Here is a 20,813-nt window from a genome sequence, read left to right on the forward strand (position 1 = left end):
CAGAAACCATATACTGAGTAAGAGTTCAGCCTAAGAGACAAGCTACCCAAAGCACACAGACACATATCACTTTACTAGTAGCACAAGCTGTATGTTATATCCTCAACGCAGGCCTGCGAAATAGAAGTCAAAGTCAACTGTGAATTGGGCAAAAGAGTAACTGTCTCATCTCTTCTCACTTTATACTCTTTAATTGTGTATCTCTAAGCATAAAGATAAACATTATTTGTACTGTTTCCTGGACTTAATATTAAAGGACTAAAATAGCTCTCTGCTATACACTTATCTAGAATATCAGCGTAGCACAACCAGCTACAAAAAACTATGCTTCATTCTACAAGACACAGTTTATATTTATGTAGTTTAAAACATACAATCCATAGCAGCTTAATTTTTGAAGGAAATAGATTTTATCTGAATTTGCAGCATTTTGAATTATATCTAGCTCACCCCAAAGGCTTAAGAAGTTTTGATCTGACTAATGTACTGCTCTAAAACTAGAACATGAACACAAAATTGTTAAGATATGTATCTCTATACAATTTTAAATAACTGAGAAGATTGAATTAAGGGCTAATAAAAATAAATACAAATAAGTTAGAGCTATCTTCGTTAGACAGAATAATATCACAACTTTATCAGAACGAAATTTAGCTTGGGCAGGTTTAAGAAAATGACTTGTAACAGTCAAAAAATATGAAAAAGATTCTGCATTTCATCAGATTAAGAAGCAAGAAAAAGTGTTTATTTACTGCATATATGCTTACTTTTCATTTAAACTTTGAAAAGCTAAGATGTACAAGCATAAATATTTTAGCTGGTAATTTAAAATAAAGTAGGAGAAAGATAGAGAGGCTGTTTTTGAAAAAAAAAAAAAGTATGTTCTTCTAAAGCATGCTTTGTGTTTATAGTTTGGGTAGTGACAGTCTCTTCAAAGATTGAAGACAAATGAAAGGTGTTTCATTCAGCAGTGAAAATCTACAACTGCACTTCATGACATGCAGGCTTCTGATAAAAAGAGACCTTATTACCTAAACAAAACTATTTTAGCATTAATGATAACATGGGTCTACTTACTTTATTAAGCATAAAGATGAAAAAGAGTCAGACTTTGGATATCGGTATAGCTGTAAAGGCAGCAGCAGCTCTACAGAAGTTCTCCTGTCCCAGATTTGCAATCTGGGACTTCAGTTTTTGGAAGGAATAAGCCTGGGGATATATGGAAAGCTACTCTCTTCAGCCCCAACCTTGCTTACCCATCTATACAGGTTCCTTTACAAATTATGTCCTACATCAGCACATCCTTCTAGGATTTTTCTCATTACATAGTACAAAATTGTCTTTTAAAAGATCTGGATTAGCCACTGAACCAAGTGCACAGAATGACATCATGTACTAAGACACGAGGTTGAATGTTGAAGGTTCAGCTGCATGAATGCATGAAGGTTCAGCTGGAGCTGAGCCCCTGATGACCCTTTTGGGCCACCCACTCCCATCACCCAGGACACACAAGGTCACAGCCAGGGACCCGAGGCTGCCCTCAAGCCGACAGCCTGAGCCCCATCTGCTCAGCAGGGCAAGCTGGCACTTTGCCCCAGAACACAAGCAGCCGACTCCACGAAAGCTCTAACACTCATTCTGTAGGTATTCCCCAACTGAGCAGGCTGACTCTCTCCTCAAACCTCAGTTACACGAGTCAACAAACTCTACAAAGACCTGCTGAAGTCCTCTCGCTGAAGCTGCTTGAAGGCCCATACTAGATACATGCTGCAAAGCAGAACGTATTTACCAGTGACATGAGAAAGCCTCCAAAGTTCAACATTTTTCCAAATCATCACTGAGAAATCTTATTGTTCAACCCTCTAACTGAATGCTTTTATTGGTTTAAGGAAAAAACAATATAAATGGTTATAGTATATAAAATAAGTTGATGTAAGAGAAAGCACAAACCCAGAAGAGGGGAAAAAAGGGTAAAAATACTAAACCCCAGCTAGTCATCTATTGCAAACATTTTATAAACCCTCAATTCTCTGAGAACTTATGTCTGTATGAAAAAATATATACATTCTTCATCATATTACTTACTACCTGAAAGACAAAAAAAAAATCCTAACCTTATTCTAGCTGACCTCATCAAAACTTTTAAAATATTTTAAAATCCTAACTTCCCCTAGTTTCTAATTAAATCTCATTCCTGATCTTCACACTGAAATGTCCAGTATACCTCTCTTCCCGTCCACACTATATTTAGTTACCTCTTGGTCACACAACACCTCATTTGACCTTAAAGAATGTCTAACCACTGAAAGTGCAATATGTTCTTTACATTGTGATGAGGTTAAAAAATAAATAAATAAATAAAATCACCACAACACACACTTTCCTCACATGAACACACCAGGGACCTGACTTTCTTCTGCAAGTCCATCCCTCAGACAGAAAAGCTACTGTGTCAAGAGCTGAGAGAACTGCTGTCTCCACTACTGCTTTTAACCAAAGTAAAGATAGACGAAGCCCAGCAATGGAAACCTACTCTTAACTAAAGCAGCAAGGAGCAGGAACAGCACTACTAGCCAAAACATGACACGTGATTTCTGGTGCATCTGATCGAGTTTATTTTCCTGATTTTTGGTTCAAAAAAAAAATGCACAAGAAGTATCCATATGAAACAAAACAAACAAACAAAACCCACTGTTTTTTAAATATCCTTACCTTGCACCATTACTCCTAATGACTTCCACTGTTTCACCAACAAAATATCGATCCTTGACATAAGCAAAGATTTCATCACAGATCTCATGAAGTCGTGGGCGATGGGTAAGGGTGGCCAAGTAGAGAACTGGAATGATGAGTGCCTCTGGAAAACTCTGGAGATTATGCCTGGCTTTCTTTTCCGATTCCAGTGCTTCCTGATATGTGAGTCCTGGTTTACCTGTGACAGCACAACTCCATACAAGGCTGTTGCACAGAATGGTGCGTTCAAAAAAATCACTGAAAAGAAAGGAGGGGAAAAAAAAAAAAAAAAAGAAGGAGTAAGTTCTGGTTGACGTGTACATTTGGTCACAATACAGCAGCAAATACCTTCCACAAGCCTGCAGATCAAGGACAGCTCTACCATGCAGGTTGTAGAGCACATGGAGTTAAACACTATCACTGACGTATGTTTAAGACATATCTGTCATGGCAAAACAACCCAGGGTTGTTTACCATTGCTATTAGGCATGGCTTGGTAAATCTGTTATTGTACAACCAACATTTCTTTTCACTATAGACTACTGCAGCAGTCCTATTCACTTTAATCATCAAGAACAAACTGCAAACAAATATGCCTCGGAAAAATCACACTGGGTTTAATGTGTCATTATCTTCCCCATATGCCCCATATTTCCACACATATTTGCAAGAGGAGAGTCTAAAATTGTTCAAATATGAAATGCCTTAAGATCACAAAAACATGTCGAGACTTGATTTCAGATTTGGAGTGCCTTACTTTGCTCACAGAACGAAAAGATGGGAGAGCTAAAAAATTAGTGTCAAGCACTTCTCTAAATAGTTTTTATTCTTTTACTGTTTGTACTGCTCTTACAGAAAGCATTAAACTATTTTTTTCCTACAGATTCTTCTCCTCCCTTGTTTTCCATTAGCAAATATTGGTTCCTTTCCTTTCCAGCATTTTCAATTAATGCTAAAATTACCACGTTGTTATTGCTTACTTATAGTTATTACTTCGGGCTCAAGAAGGAAGACTGCTCATTAGTCAACTACTGTCATTTTTTGACAGGTATCAGAAAAAAAACAGGGGTTTGTTAAAATAGTTTCTAGATGAAGCAGATAATGTAGCTATTCACCAAACTATGTTAAAACCTACCATACACTGTGGATCAGTGACCGGACAGCACAGTACTTTTGGAGTATGCCCCTGTTCAGACTAATTGTATTTGCCTTCCTTTAGGACTCTTAACTCCTCAGAGCTCTTACTATTTACATGCATGTACTATGCTACATGACAAACATTCTGCCCTGTATCAGTCTAACATAGCTATTTCAAGGTGAATACACAATACTAGCAGAACAGTGCATGCTATTTTTATTTTGTAGATATATATGCACACATATATATATACACCCGTGTGTATGTTCCCAGAACTGTACAGCATAGGTATCTTAAAATCATTTCTAGCAATAGGGCTACTGACCCAGACCATTCACATTATTCTTGCCAGCTCCCTGTAAATCCAAGCTGACAAATGTGCCTCAGTTACACTGATGTAAAGGCCAATGCTCATCACAGACAGATAGATGCAACCATAGCATTTTGTAAATGAAAATGGAAATTCTGGATTAAGGACAATCGAGGGTCCTGGCTCAGATAATCCTTTCTATGTCAGCACAGCATTCCTCAGAATGAGGAGAAAATGAGTTAGCAAGAATATTAGCAAGAGAAGAAAGGGAAAAGGGCAGAAGAAGAAAAGACATCTAATATCTATAGTACCTACCAACTATAAAGTAACAGAATTTTTTTTAATCACTTTCGTCTACACTAGGTCACACCTGCAAGTAGTGATGAATAATATGGTCTTGCTTAAATACAGAAAGAGAGGCACAAAGACAGAGAGAAAAGGAGAGAAATTATTCTTTAAACTTAAAAACTGATACAAAAAAGATGGTCGTCAGTCATTCTTTGTGTCTACTAGGGATAGGGCCGAGCATCTTCTTTTGCTGTCAATCATGTTGAATCAGATTAGGTATCAGAAAAAAAAAATAAACTGGGCATCTTTAAAGGTGTAGAATAGTTAGCCACATGTTTAAAAAAAAAAAAAAGTTTTTTTTTGTTTTTTTTTGTTTTTTTTAAGGTGAAGACAATGTAACCCCTTCAGGTCCCTTTCTGCCCTACATTTCATTATTTCTATTTCTGTGTCTCACCAAAGAGGATCTAGATAGTTATCCTTAGTCAGGAAACAGAAAACAGCATAAGGATTTTTTCAAAAATCTATCAGGACACACTTTTCAAAAAAAAAAAAAAAGCCACACACACAAAGTAAAAGAGAAAAAAATAGAGATTATGGAAGGAACAGAAGGAGGAGATTAAAATTGACAAGTCGACAGTGTCCCTTTAAGAGCTGCTGTTATTCTTTGTGAGGGGACACTAGGCAGTCATGCTATTTAAAGAACAGCAATGAACTTAAAAAAAAAAAAAAAAAAAAGGAAAAAGGAAACAACATAAAAACAAACATCAAAAAAACTTCTCTAAGTTTTTCTTACCCATGATCATTGCAAACGCAAAATTCCAAGATTACTGTAACTGAAACATATTTCAGGAAAACATTTTGTCATTTGCATATGACAATCCTTTGTGTATCTAGTTTCACTGTAGCTCATTTCCTCTTTTGTTTTCTGTGTATTTTTCCCCTCAAATTTAACAAGAAGAAAAAAAAAAAGTTTTTATATGTATTTTTTTCAGTTTTGACAGCATTATTTGTTTTTACCTACTCATTACATATAGCATGTCAAAACCATCTATGGCTAGGTCTATTAAAAGTATTACAAGTATTTCCTTTTGACTTGGTTTAAGGCAAACACAACAGAACAAAAACACAACAGTGCAGCAGCAGATCGTATTTCTCTTGTTCCTGTCTCTCTGTGGCATATTCAAATTCTCATAAAACAATTTGCAAGAAGCATATATAATAGCTACCAAAACAAGAGAACAGCAGCAGGTATAATGCAATTAATCTTTCCACAAACAGAAAGAGGAGACTTGATCATAATCCACATTCAATTTACATGCACAGAAGCAAGTGCCTCTGCTGTTCACATCATGTTTACAGCTTTACCTTCATTTCTGTCTAGGTTTTCATTGTCTTTTGGGCCTTCTTGCTGTTTCGAGACCTGGGTAAGCCTTGCCAAGATGAAGGAGGAAGTTCACACAGAGCACGACACGAAGCTCTCTATGCCAGGCCTGCCTGGCTACAAGAGGCCACACGGGACTGCAGTGCTCTGCCCAGGTGAAGGGGTCCACATCAGCTCAACTATTTAAAAACACTAGGAATTAAAATCCAAGCTACACTGTTGAAGGTATTAATGGTGACACCTCAGCTGGATGTCTCTTAGCATGTGCGTTATACAGTTAGCTCTCCAGACAGAGGTAAGCTAAACAGCAAAATCCACGGCAAATCACTGAAAAGGAGTTTAATCCTGCTAGTTAATACATCTGATATGAGGCAAACCAAAAACAGAATTTGGAAGCAAATGACTTTTTTCTGTGTTGACTGCACTTGCAGATCGATATAAAAACTCAACCTAGAAATGAGATGGCTTTTGTTTGATCTTAGCAAGCATTCACATTGAACCTAAAATGTTTTTAGTGTTTTTAGTTTGTTTCAAGAACATTTGCTTCAAATCGTGGAGTTTCATTCTTTTTTTAAAAAACGTACTAAAAAAAAATGAGGTGAGGTTCTTTTAGCAGAAGAATTATGCACTAGAAAATGCAAAATATGAGGAAAGGATGTTAAGCAAGAGTTCAGGGACAGGATAAAAAGCAGAAAATAAAAAAAAAATCAGTGGAATGGCTAATTTACAGTCACTGCTATAGCCCTTATGAGTCTCCAATATATGATCTATATAGGTTATGGTTATCAGGATATTTACAAAAGACCAACTTTTCCATTCTGGAACGCAACAGTGTTCTTGCACTCTGCCTGTATTCTGAAGCGGGCAACAAGACATATTGCAAAACAATGCATATAACACTTTTAAACCCCCTTTTTTATTTAACATATAGAGGATAGTTATATATGAAAGAATACCAAACTTTCGGGTCTTTCGGCAACAAGATAGATCCATACAATTCATATCATTTAACTAAGGATACTTTAAATAACCTTTTAAACACACAGACTTCTTTTCGACTCTGACAAAGAATTCCCCAGACTGATCTACAGAACCTTTCTTGGGTTCGTTTTGAAGTTGCCAGCTTTCTCTTTTCCTCCCCCCCCTTTTTTTTTTAAATAACAAGAATCAGCTCTCCCACTATATGCTGTTATTTTCGTAGCTTTATCAAGAGCCCTCTTTAGATCAGTTGTCTCCTTACAATACCATCTGATCTTCCACGCTGTCTTCATGAGCAAGATTTTCCATACTTTAACAGCAATTTTGCCTGCATATCTATGTCAGCTATTAAGTGCCACAGGAAAGGTGGCAAGGGCTGAAAACAATGTCCCACTGCTTTAATGTGTTTCTCATGCAGCCCCAACAACTTGCTTTTTTTCAAACTCCCTGAGAGGATATTCTGTTGATCTGTTCACAGATCCCCCGCTGTTACTACTAAGGATTGAGACCATCCCTCAAGTTCCCTCAGTTTCTGTTATTCTTCCTAACTACAATTAAATATCGTCATCTCACTGTACTCCTTTTTAAAGATTAGAAAAAAATATGAGAAGGTATTTCAGCTCAGAAAGGAAATGCATCCTTAAAGAGAAAGTTACACTACAAAATACTGGCCTACCAAATTATCCCTGCTTTAGCTCTCTTATGTGTAGAGAAATAGAAATTTATGACTCTACTCATCTCTACTAAGGCTACTAATGGCATTAAAGAAGCTTTTCTACTTTGTTAATTTGTACTTAATAAAAACTACGAAAACAACATTCAAGTCTTAAGAGCTTACAGGAACCAAAAGTGTTAAAGCACTTGGGGCAGGGGGTGACTTCAGTTTACTGTATGAATTTATACAGTCTAGTCAGATCCAGTCAGATTTGGTAGTACTTAAATTCTCATTGAAAAAAATCATGTTATTGCGAAATTAGATTTTTATTAAAAAAAACACACACAAACTGATGCACCATTGTCAGACTGATCTAGACATAGGTTTTCTGTCACAAAGCAGCAAAAGCAACTTTTTAAAGTGCTTCTCTATCCCTATTTGCTCTTATTTCAGCAAAGAAAAATCTTTTTATTTTCAAAAAAAATAGCTATTTGCAGCATCACTTTGCACCTAGCAGAGACAAGGATCAGCATTTTAAAACTTGCTGGAAGATAACGCTATGCTCTGCAGTAGATTAATGCCACAAACACTGGCAACAGTATTTTCCCCTTAATACAAAGTCTAAGGAGATTTAATAAACTTTATCCGCTGAACAAACACAACACATTAGTCCCCATTTCTGTGATGATCACCCACTGGCATTTCTAGGGTAGCCTGTTGCAAACACGATTTTACATTTACCCCCAAATTCACTCACTCTGGTTAAATATGGAATTTGCTCTTTCGTGCGCTTTCTCTTAACAACAACATCCTGGCTGTATGTACATAAGCCTGCCGGAGCACTCAAAACCTTCAAACCTTTTCAGGACACACCGCTGTTCTATGAAGACACTTCTTATGGTAAAGCTTCAGCAAAACCACACGAACGCAGGCACATAAAACACAAAATGCCATTCAGAAGCGTCCGCAACGCTTGAGAGCCATCTTACTGTGCCATAAACAACAACTGCGGCCCGAGCGGCGGCTTTCGAAGCAGCGCAAGCAGGAGGAGGGGACTCTGCTCGTGCATACACACGAGGCTGTCAGTTCCTGCTCCCAGCGCTCCAGCATGCCCTGCATGATAATGCTCCTTGCTAAACTTTCCCAAAAACGCTTAACCCTCTGCTCGCAAACTAGACCCTCCCATGAGCTGGAAGGCAGCACCCTTCAAGGTTACCCAATCCAGCTCCTTCACAGTTTTATTAGGTGAAGTGTATTTGAGTTAAGGAAAGCAAGTCGAAACACGAAAGGGACTTAGGTGTGAGGTAATTTCATATGCTGTGAACGAAAAGTATTCCAGATTTAATCTCGTTAATCTTCACTTAAAAAAAAAAAAAAGAAAGAAAAAAGAAAAGAAAAAGAGAGAGGCGTTTGGTTTTGGAGGACCTTTCTGCGGTAGGGTCAGGCGGCAGAAGCGGAGGGCGACCTTTCCGAACAGGCCCCTCGCCACCCTTTCTACCCCTGGTCTCACACGCAGGGCCAGCCGGGGCCCTGGTGCTCGCCTCCAGCGCGAGCCCTCGGCAGCTCGCCCCGGTTTCGCAATTTCCCCGGGCCTTTCCGCACCCGGAGAAGAACGAGACGGTCTGCGCGGGCGCCAGCAAAGCCAGCAGCGCTCCCGCGGGGACAGGTGCAGCCCCCGCGCCGCGCGGGGCCGCCGAGCCCTCTGCGGCCGGGCCGGGCCGGGCCGGGCCGGCGGAGGGCGGAGCGCGGCGGCCGTGGGCGGCGCTGACAGCCGCGCCGGGCACAAGGGGTTAACGCGGCCGCCGGGGAGCGGAGGGGCGCGGAGCGGGCCCCGCGGGCGGCGCCCCCGCCGGCCGCCCCGACAACAATAGCGCGCCCGGCGCGGCACATGCCCGCCCCGCGCCGCCGTTTGAACCGGCCCGCGCCGCCCCGCGGCCGTTAGCCGCCCCGTTGCGCGGCTGCCGGCGCGGGGCAAGGCGGGGGGGGAGGGAGCGCGGCCTAGCGCCGTCCGCCGCCGACACGCGGCTGCCGCCCCGCGGGGCAGGCACGGGCCGGGCCGCGCCGCCGCCTCCGCGCGCCCGACTTTCACTTCCCCGGCGGCTGCGGGTCGGGGGGAAGCGGCCGCCCTCGGGGCACAGGGATTCCCCCTGCCCGGGGCCGGAGATCCGCCCTCAGCCCCCACCTCCCCGCGGGCGCGGCGCCAGCGCCCCCGGCTCCCCGCGGCGCCGCCGGGGAAGCCCGTCCCCTCGCTGCCGCCCTGTCAGCCGTTGCGGGGGTCGCGCCCCGCGCCGCCCCTTACTCGTAGTCCCTGAAGATCTCGTTGGTGACCCTGCAGTAGAAGACGCGCTCGTCCGGCCGCAGGTCCGCGGGGGGCTTCTCCCTCACGAAGGGCTTTCGGTGCAGCAGCGGCATCGCCCCGCTTCCCCTGCTCGCCTTCCTTTCCTGCCCCGGGACCCGCTTCCAAGTGGAGAGAAGAGGAAGAAAAAAATAAGATTTTTAAAAAAAAATAAATAAAAAAATAAATATAAACCCGTGGAGGGCAGGAGGGAGCGAGCTGCGCGCGAGCCGCGGCGCCCCCGGCCCGGGGAGGAGGGAGCGGGGCCCGGCGTGTCCCCCCCCCCGGGGGAGCGGAGCGGAGCGGCGGCCTTTTGTGTGCCCGAGCCGCCGCTGCGCGCCTGGGAGTGCGCGAGGAGCGAGCGGCGGCGCCTTCCTCCCCCGCCTCCCCGCTCTGCCTCACAATGGGGCCATGACGCGGAGCGGCGGGCGGAGGCGGCTCCCGCCCGCGCCACACAACGTGCTCCGCTCGGCTCGGGGATACCCCGGCCCCGCCGCTTTGTCTGCGCCGCGCCGGGGTCACCGCCGCTCTGCCCCGCGCCGGGCACCAACTTCCACCCGCCGCCGCCGCCTGCCGCCCGCCCGCGGCGCGGCCGCTCATCGCCCTCCCGCGCTTCCTGCCCGCCGCCCGGCCGCCCTGGCCGCGGTGCCCGCTGCCCACCTGGTGCGTGGGGAGGCGCCCCTCGGTGCGCGGCCGCGGCGCCGCTTCTCCTGCCTTTGCTCCCTTCTGCGCTGCCCTCCTTCCCCCCCGCCCCCCCAGCTCCTGGGAAGTTTTTGATCTACTTCTGCGAGCCCTCGATCAGGAAGAGCGGCGGGGAGGAGCCTTCCCCTGCGCTCCCCTACATCTTTATTGGCCGCGCGGTGCCTTCCAGCGTGTGTCACACAGGAAGACGGAGAGCTACATTATTAATTAATGGCTGAGAGGGCGCATCCTCCATTTTTGAATTATCAGCCTCGCGATCTAGAGCGGGGCGGCGGGAAGAGGCTCCTGGCGCGGCGCGGAGCCGCCGCTGCCTCGGTGCCCGCTACCTGCGCCCAGCTCGCTCTGTCTGTCCGTCTCCCCGTCTGTCTGCCCGCCCTGCTTTTGCGCCGCGGAGCGCGGGGCTTTCCCCAGCAGGAGCCTTTTCCCCTTTGGCTGCTCCAGGGCACTCGGGGCTGAGGGAGCGCGGCCGCCCTAGGGGCGCAGCTGCCCCACGGCGGGACGAGCCACGCGCGGGCCCCGGCCACGCCGCGCGTCCCGGCTACCTGGGGGCCTCGGCCACGCTCGTTATCGCCCTCCCATTACCACCTTCGAGCCTCTGCTGTGCAGTAAAATTCACTTAGGTTTCACTTGTCTTGAGTGCTGGCCATCAGAGACGTAGAAGCACAGAAATCCCCATCTGCTGCAGCCCGTCACGTGAATAAAGCCCAGATCTGCCAGCACAAAAAAGAATAATTGTAGGCATTCTGGGCAGCTAATCCCCTGTAAAACACTTGGAGGCTGATAGCTAAGTAGCAGCTTCCAAGCTAAAGCCCTGGCCGTGCCAGCGGAGGTGTCGTGCTGTCCCCCGCACCTGTGCGGCGGGTGTTGTCACTGCCCGAGCCAGCCAGGCAGCGGCCCGGCCCGCGGCGGCCGGCGGGACGGCACCTGCGCCCGCAGCCCCAGCGCCTCGCCTCGAAAGCGACCGGAACCAAAGCACTTGGCGCTGCCCCTGCGCGTTCATCCTCCTGGCGTTTACAAGATACTAAGCCTGAGATAGAAAACAGGCAAGTCACTCTAATCTCTACCAGTTTGTTTTCATTTGTGAGTTGCCTTCACTTTCAGTTTTAGGTCAATTTCTTGCAAACAGAGTATGTGCAAATTTAGTTAACTCTCTCTAATGTATCTCACACTTACTGTATTTTTGGATAGTCTTGCATTGAAGCCATACAGTATGCTATGGCTGTGACATTTAGTGTTGCCAACTCTACAATTACAGAGCAAGTTTTGCAACATTTAGCTTTTTTTTTTTTAAAGTTCTTCCTCTTTGCAGATGTGATTAAATGTTTTCATAAAAAACAATTACATTTCTTTAGCTCAAGTTTGAGAGAAAAGTTGAATATGTGAACCTGCAAGACTCATAATTCAGAAGGGAAATAAAAGCCCTTAGTTCATATTTTTAAGTCATTATTTTTACGCTCATATCATGAAATTTGGAAATTTGGCTTTTTTTTTTTAGCGCTGGGACTGCCATCGCAGCATTATTTTATGACTAGTTGGTTATCATGAAAAATGCATGAGCTGACAGAGCTGTGACATCAAAAGCAAATTCCCTTTTCCTTTTTGCTCTTGCCCTCTTTCTCTTTTCTTCTCACCTTTTCCTCCTCCTCTTGTTCATCCCCCCTCATTACTTTCTCAGTGGTTTTCCAGTGAACAGATCCTGGCTGAGTAATAGGGCTGCGTTATGTTTTCATGTTCTGAGGATACGGAGGAGCAGTTCGTTTAGTTTTCATCCCTGAATCCAGCTCTCTCCCTTAAAATACACTAGTTCAGGTCCTGATTCTGCCCCCAAAGAGTCCAGCAGGAACAATTTTAATTCACACTGGCTAATGTTGACTACGTAACATAGAGATTTCAGCAGAAATTAATTCTGAGAGATCTGAAAATAAAAGCATTTTCCTTCCAAGGAAATAGTTATTGTATTCATTATACTATATCTAACTGCTATAATAATTTGTTCTTTTGAACACATCACTGAAATAATTGTTTTGACACAAGAATTATTACTGATGTAACAAAGCAGCAAAAAAATGCTTTTGTTTTTTAAATGATAACTCCATTTAGTGCAGCTATCTAGCCAGTGGAGTTGCAGTTCTCATTCACAGAACTTTTAACACAGCTGTAATATGAACATAAAATCTTATTAAATACTTGGGCTCTTTGCTTTACAATGGTAGCACAATTTCCTAGGAACACCATCGGCCCAGGCTCTGGGCAGCCCCCAGACCAGTCCTTCAGAGCTCTGTGAAGTTCTGCTCATTTTTTATTTGTTTTCACTTTTTCTTTGCTTCATGAAAGATTTGCTTCCTTGTCCTATCCTTATCTCCCTGTCTTTAGCCCAGCAAGAGCTGATTTACAAAGAGATGCTACCAAAATATTTATTCAGACAAAGTATTACCAAACAATTCCATATGTGACTACTCTTTTTCTGGAAAAAGTGGAACACATGGAATTATTTTAGTATAGCTTTGCCACTTTAAATTCACACTTAACTTTATATTGGAATAACTAATATTTAGCCAAATCCTACACTTGGAACCATGCAAAAGCAAAGGTTTCTCTCAACCTGTTTTTTTTTCTGCATTATCAGGCAGTTAAGAGGGCTTCTTTTTTATTCTGTAGAGACTAATGAGCATGCACTTGCTTGTCTGCTTTTTTTTGCCACCTTCCCCCCAAAAAAGAGAAAGTTGCCACTTTGTTCTCTCAGGTTCTCTCTGACATCAGAGAAATTTTTTCCAAGAACTTCCCTGGGCTTTGAATGAGACTTCAGATTTGCAATGCTAATTTTTGTAAAAAACACTTGTTTGAAAAGACAAACTTGAAAAATGAACTAATTTGTGTAAATAATACCCCACTAGTGAGTTGTTCAGCCAAATTACAAGAATGCATAATTTAATACCAATAATCTCAATCCTTTTCTCTGACTGAAGAATGTTCAAAAGGAGAGGAAAGTATAGCAAATACGTGTGAGTATCGACTCATTTTAATGCAGTGAGTGGATTATTTTGGGGATAGTGTCACCACTTCTCTTTCTGAATGCTGTTGTGGATATACTTAACTTCCGTAACGCAAAAAAAAACATAGATTTTTTTTTGAAGAGCAAGGCATGCAGCAAGAACACCTTATTTATCTCATTTACTATGCATTTTACAACTTACTGATACAGCTTTTATCCACCTTTCGCCCTTTCTCCGCCACCTGGCTGAGCATTTACTCTTTTGATCATATATCTTTATTTAGACTTTAAACTATGTGAGCAAAGACAATGTGCTGGTTTTATCAATACGCTCCAGCTGTGCGTAGCAGTAACATTTGGTCTATTGTCTTTTACGTCTGTAAAGCACCGTGCTCAGTTTTTAATAACATAGTCACTTATAAATAACATACTTCAGTCAGAAAAGGAAGAGATACGCAGATAATTTTTCACAACATGTTTGAATTTTCTTTCATTTTAGCTCAGTTGTATTTCAACATGTTTTTAAAGCAGTTCTGTAATCACAACGTTAGCAGGTTCCTTATTCTGCAGCTGCTGGATGCATTCAGCACTTGTTGCTTTCACACCAGTCACAAACAAAGGAACAAATAAAGAATCAATCCCTGTGCTGAATGAATTGTTGGTATTTTCAAACTTCGTCTGGTCTCTTAGCCTTATCCCAGCTCCACCACAGTTACAAATGCAGACCCAAACTTTAGTTCTTTTACTGTAATACATGAGAGGACAACGAGCCACAGCCAGAGGCTACTCTATGGCCGAGGTTAAAAACCACCTCATACAACAGGGCTCATCCCTCAACAAAGTCCTCTGGGACTACTGTGATGTTTCTTACGCCATCAGAGTTACTCTGCGGGAATAGTCCCTGTCTTTCTTTCCACAGTTTAATATGATTTAGGCATACAGTCCTCACTGCATTTAATGGATATTGTATGCTTAATTCCCATGCAACTCCAGAAATGAAGAGATAAACTCCTTTTAAGTTTTACTTTAATCATATCCTACTTTTTTTCCCCTCTCAGAGAGGGCTATTAAGGCTATTTAAACTGATAACCTTATACTGGTGAGGAGGAACTCTGACCTCATCTACTCGGCAGCCATGACCATGTATGATTGCCTCTGACCTGATTACAGAATGATAAAATGATGTTGTGAAACTGCTATTCATTTCCTAATAGTGTCTCTGAAACCAGCTTAAGCTGAGAGGATTGGTACAACATTTTCTTATTTTCAGTTGTAATGCAGGATACCGCACATTGACACTGCTGTCGTAGTCTGACACTAAAATATGCTGAATCTCTCATTACTAACCAATATTTACAATGAATGAGGAATCAATTTGAATGAATGATAGGTAAAATTGCTATAAATGCAAATTTTCACTACTACATTGATATTTGATATTTTAGAATAGATTTAAATACATTGTCTCAGCCTGCTTGAGAACTGGATCCAAGTAAGATATTCTTTATGCACTTAAATTTAAGAATACAAACTCTAAAGCTGCATCATACTAATGCAGCATTTACTAAGATGTTGCATCGACCTTATTTGAATTAATTATATTGAACAGATCTCTATCCAGCTGTTGGGTAGAATCAATGACTTCAAGAATGTTGCCTTACTCTGTGTGGGCTTTTTTTTTTATATATATATACACATACGGTTAAACAGTAAAAATACAGAGATGAGACATACTGAAAGTGATCCCATGTGGTGCAGTTCCTATTTTGGAGCACATGAACAGAAGTGGACCCAATAACTGATTCTGGTTATTCAGTCAAATACTGCAGTGATGATCCAAACCAAAACCCTTCATTCTGGTCAAGTATATGCCATGTTGTACGTTCACTGAATCACCCACTTGACAAATGTAATGACTCACTGCTATGACTAGTAGCCTGATTTATCTCATCCATTTAACATGAGACTCCTTTGGCCCCCACCTTATTTTCCTCTGCCTTCGTCATTTCTCAAACAGGCCTTTAGGAAGGATGAGGCAGAGAGACAACCATCTAGGCACCGGTGCAGGCCAATTAAGTGCAGTGTGGAGGAAGCCAGTAGCTGCCTGACCCGGCTTGCCTGGACTGGGACTCTGGAAGTCTCCGCATGGGACACAGCTCCCTAGTAGTGGCAGATGCCAGCTGAACAGCGCACACCCTGACAAGACCCCTACACACATGCATAGGAACCAGACACCCCTTCAGCCCAGGCGGACAACGACAGCAACAAATGGCATCTCACCCAGCGGGGACAAAACAGCCAGCGCTTTGGGTGGGCTGCTGGCGCAGGAGAGGCCTGCCGGAGCCCCTCTCCTCTCAGTAGTGCTCACAGCGCACGGTGCTCTGAGGCCGCCGCAGCGGGGCCCACGGCCCTCCGCACGTGCCAGCCGCCGCGCGTAGCACGGCAGGGCTGCGCGAGTCAGGGCCCACGCGCTACACACACATCACAGTCACACGAGGCCCCTGGTGCGGCCTCACGCATGGCAGAAACTGAGGTACCGGGAGCACTTCTGCGTTTCTTAAAAGCCAGGCACATGTAAACGTGTCTGTTCGTATAGAGAGCGTGTGTGTAGAGCAGAACTGAAGGAGAAACAAGAGTGGAGAAGCCCTGTGCATGTTTCCGTCTTGCCTGCTTTGGAAGACTTAGGACAGCTAGAAAGTTAGTAGGATTATTATAGTGTAGTTGCTAAGGTTACAAACATTCATAGAAAGGAAAAATACACCTTTAGTCGATTTAAACCTTTGGGGGTTTAGTACCAATTCAGAACAACATTTGATAGAAAGAATTGCTAAAGATTTAGTTACTTGTGAATGAAGAACAAAAAGTATTTCATTAGTAATTTTCAGTCATCCAAGAGGTTCAGAAGCAAAAAGGAAAGGCAAGATTTACAATTCTAAAATCACATTCAGATATGGATGTTACGATATTTGAGACCTCATTCAGTGCAACCACACAGTATGGACATAGATGTAATTTTATATAAATGCTTCCATCCGTATAGTTTATTTCCATATAGGAACACCTCTACTGATTTTCTTGTTATCATCTCTGAATGTTCACATTTAGGGTTGAATGGGTATAAATATATATATACATGTACCCTAGTTATCATAATTACAAACTGTCATCAAAAATTGTATGTAAATCTAGGTTATAGACGAAGGCTGTAATTGTTAAAACACACTTAACTATCACCCTTGCCCCCCAAAAACAGAAAGTTACCTTAACTATATCCCTCATTTAGGCTTTTAGGGCAAAACAAAAATTCACCCATATTGCTGCCTAATCCCTACTGGGTATGTGCCCTGCTTAGAAACAGCTTTGGTTACACTGAGTAGGTACTCTGACGCCCAGTGACAGAAATGCAAATAATAACGAGAAAAAAGATGAAGAGCCGCAGAACAGCTTTTATACCTCACCTGGGAAAACAACCTCTGCTAAAGTCAGAAGAGTCTTAACGTGGAGAAAGGAAAGCTGTTATTCCACCATTAATTTTGCCTGATAAAGCACTATAATATGTGGGTAGCAATTCAGATACCAGACCAGTAAAACTGAAATATCAAAATATACCAAACAATCACACCTAACTATCAGATCCATTATGAAAATGCGCATGCCTTCTCATCTTTGTCCTTAACTACCTTGATTTTTTGTATGCCTGTGAGTGGGTGTGTTACGCATTTGAGACAAAGTTTAGTGAATTTCCTGCCTTATATATAGGTTTTTAACCATGCAAGGCGTATGCATGACCTCAATTCTCTTTTTTTTTTTTCCAATTAGTTTTTTCCTTTTTTTTCCTGCTAGGGCAACTGAGAATTTAGCAGCCAAGAGTTACAACCTCAGCATTTATCTTGTGCATGATGCATGTACCCAAGCTTGCCTAAAAATGTTTAACGGCTGACATAAGTTGAAATAAAACACTTTTTTCCCCCCCACAAATAATACTTCATTCACACCGTATTAAAGAATCTTCTGGCAGGAGGACAATTTGTTGTAAAAATCAGGAAGAGGACTGGAAAAGGTATGCCAGGAAACAAAGCTCAGTTTTGTGTAAATGGTCAAATTCTCAATGAGTTCCACAACAGTCTTTCATTATATCCCATTTCCGAAGCCAACAAATCCGAAGCCTTTTTAATGTTCATATAAAATGCTAGTGTTGCAGTTTTTTTTAACTACTTTGCAAAAGCAAATAGAAATTACATCCTTCCAGCTAGCAAAATGTAAGTCAAACTACATTAATGGGTAAATCATTGCATGGGACTTCTCCTCGGTGCAGCCCTTCTCTGTTTGCGCTTCAGGCGCAGCGCCGTTCCCAAGCACACGCTGGCACGGAAGGCCGCCGTTAGCGGTGCTAGCTGGGGGAACGGGAAGGCAAAGGCTTTTCCAGGACTACACGTTTGGTCTCAGCGATTACGACGAGTATTCGAAAAGCTTGGAATCGCCTATAAAGCAGCCGGGTTTTTTCCTAGGGGAGGCACCGCGGCACGGCCACGACGTGTCGCTCCCGAGGGCCGCGGCTTCCCTGCCCTCCCGCCTGCCGCCCTGGACGAGGCTTCGAGGGACGAGGCCGCGCTGCCAACTTGGGCTGCGGGCAGCGAGGAACCGAGCGGCTCCTCCGCGCGCCCCCGCGGCCATGTCGCCCCGGGCGGGCAGCGCCGCCGCCGCCGCCCGCTGCCGCTCTCGGCCCCGACGCCGTCGCTGCCGCCGGCCCGGCCGCTCGCCCCCTGGCGGCAGCGCCCGCGGAGCGCGGCCGGGCGAGCGGGGCCGCGGCCTTCGTGGCCGCGGGGAAGGGCCCCGAGCCGGCCCCGCGAGCGCCCCTGGAGCGGCGCCGCGCGGCGGCCCCGCGGCTCGCGCGCCCTCTGCTTAGATAAGGCAGCGGGTTAAAGCTTAACCCAGGCCAGCCCGGGAGGCGAAGGCTGGTAGGAGGGGACGCTGTTTGAAGAAGTTCCCCATCTGCCCCGACCTGGCACCCACGCAAGGGGCCGCGGTGGCGGCAAGGGCACCTGTGCTCATCCGGGCACCCCAAGTCCTGTGCACGGCTCCGGAAGGCAGAGGAGCCCAGCGTGGCTCCAGGCACAGCCGTCATCCACCAGGAAACACTCCAAGTGTCCTCCTCCTCCTGCCTCCCCACTGAAGCGCTAGGAAGCAGCTCCTGGCTCCTAGCCCACAAGAGCCTCCAAGTGCGCCCTTCCCGGGCAGCACCAACCCCTCAGCAGCTCACAGAATCACAGGATGGTTGAGGTTGGAAGGGACCTCTAGAGATCATCTAGTCCAACCCCGCTGCGAAGGGGAACCTGATGCAGCTCCATAAGCTGCTCTGCTTCTCAAACCATAGCCAAGCAGCGTCCAACTCTCGTTATTAATGCACAGGGTGCATAAAACCTGCAGAAATTAAGAGGTCCTCAGGCTGAGAGTCGTAAAACGTAATTAGTTCCAATGGGAGTTGAACAACAAAACGCTGTTGAGCATTTTGTCCTTATTTCTTAAGTTAAACCAGAATTAACGTATGTAACTAGTCTTCAACATTTCTGTAGTGACCTTGTGCTTCACTGTAAAGTTTGTTCTGTCCTTTTTTTCTTTTAATGAACTCTGCATCCATAAATATTTAGGGTAGAATAAAAGCCCCTGTAAACTATTATGGTTTCACAGTGTCAGAGAATATAGGAAGGAGCTTTTCTGAGTCCTCTCATTCTTTACACAGACTAAATTTTGCTCTTCAATATATCGTTAGCCTTGCATGTAGACAAGGCCATAAACTAGTTTAATTAGCATTGTTTGGGGATCAGTTTAGTTTCAGAGGTGTGAACCTTTATGTGGAAAGGCCTAGAAACAAGGTGTAAAAGTTATATTAACACATTAACACGGGGTTTTAAGGGTATTTAGTTAATTGGGTGTAAAAAGTGATCGTATACGAGGCAGTGCAAGCCTTGTATATGGACTAGTCTTAGCATTAATTGGAATTAAGCTCCTTTTGTCCTTTTCATCGGCTGCCCCACGTGGCTGGTCCCACGAAAAGGAGATTTTTGCCTTGAAGCATCTGAAATGCGTGGCAGAATATGCTTTCCTCCTAAAGTGCCTAAAGTGGTAATAAAGCTAAAAATCGAGCTCTATCAGCTAGCTTACTGTTTTCTTTATACATAAGTATAATATTACTGATTCCTCTTATGTAGTGAAAGTCAACAGCAATGCATTTCAAAACCTAAGTATTTTCTCCTATACAACACATTCCAAAGCCATTACAAGAAGTCTGTGAGAAGAAAAGCTTTTCAGTGTGCTTACACTGCTAAAGAAAACAAAAGTATAGTGAGCAGTAAGATGAAAAAGTATTGAGAAGGAGGAAATTTTCCCCCATAAGCTTGATCATTTAAAAATTACTCTTTGGGTTATTATGAAATCCAATGATTTTTCCTAACAAAACTCCCTGTGGGCTACGATCACTGGTTTTACATCAGAGAGAGAGTCTGATCTGCTGTTTTTTCCCTAAAGGAGTAAGTTGGCAGGACTGTTAGAGATTCAGTGGTGTTTGGTACGCCAAAACACTAAGCAGCTATACGATGAGAACCCAAAGGGCCATGGGCCTGGATGCAGCATCTAGGGAGGGCAAGTAAGGTAAAGAGAGAAATGCCTACATGGCTCCTATTACAATTGCTATTTAAATAATCCTATCTGAACTTAACCATTGTACCAAAAAATAATCAAGTCTTGCAGGTTACTTATGCAACTCGAAAACAAAATCTATCAGTTCAGCCAGATATTTGGCACTCCTTCCATAGTTCAAAACAGCTCTAGAGCCAGCTTAATTGCCCCAGCTATGAAGGTTTTCACTTCTGCTGGCACAGCTCTGCGGGGCAAAGACCCACAGAGACAACCTTCATTGCTCCCAGAATATATGCAAAGAAACAAATGGCAGGGGCTGCTCATACCTGTGCTGCTCTGACACTGTCCCAGGAACATTCCCTCCAGGCCTGGAGGAGCCAATGACTTCTTTAAACAACAAAACAAACCTCAAGCCACATAAACGAAATGTTCACTTACCCTTTCCTATTTTTCTTTGTAAATCTTCATCTTGGAGATACAATCAGCAATGAAAGCCTATTGTTTTTTATGTCAACTGATACATTTCAACTGTGTTTGCTTTCTCTTGGCCTCTAGTGAACCAATCCAGGTACCAGCTTAGGGTTCCTGTGGCTTGTTTTATACAAACATGCTCTCAAGCTTCTGTCTAGTGAGAAAGTAAAGAGAATTTTTAGAATAATTTAAAA

The 20,813-nt window shown here is 43.9% G+C and overlaps 1 protein-coding gene across 2 annotated transcripts in view; it reads right to left on the reverse strand.

Moving 5' to 3' along the window:
- The window catches only part of BAZ1A (bromodomain adjacent to zinc finger domain 1A), a 59,240-nt gene extending 49,295 nt beyond the window's left edge, over positions 1-9,945 (reverse strand). The window contains exons 1-2 of one of the 2 annotated variants that reach the window (XM_088529233.1): positions 9,783-9,945; positions 2,713-2,991 (exon numbers count right to left, since the gene is read on the reverse strand). In XM_088529233.1, coding sequence (XP_088385359.1) covers positions 2,713-2,991; positions 9,783-9,895 — 392 coding nt within the window. In that variant the 5' untranslated portion in view covers positions 9,896-9,945. The remainder of the gene's footprint in view (positions 1-2,712; positions 2,992-9,782) is intronic. The other variant, XM_088529234.1, reaches the window with a different exon arrangement.
- Between the last annotated feature and the right edge of the window lie 10,868 nt (positions 9,946-20,813).

This window comes from Tinamus guttatus, unplaced genomic scaffold, assembly GCF_059628265.1.
Source record: "Tinamus guttatus ecotype Peru unplaced genomic scaffold, ASM5962826v1 Tinamus_guttatus_pri_ptg000327l, whole genome shotgun sequence".
Taxonomy (NCBI): Eukaryota; Metazoa; Chordata; class Aves; order Tinamiformes; family Tinamidae; genus Tinamus; species Tinamus guttatus.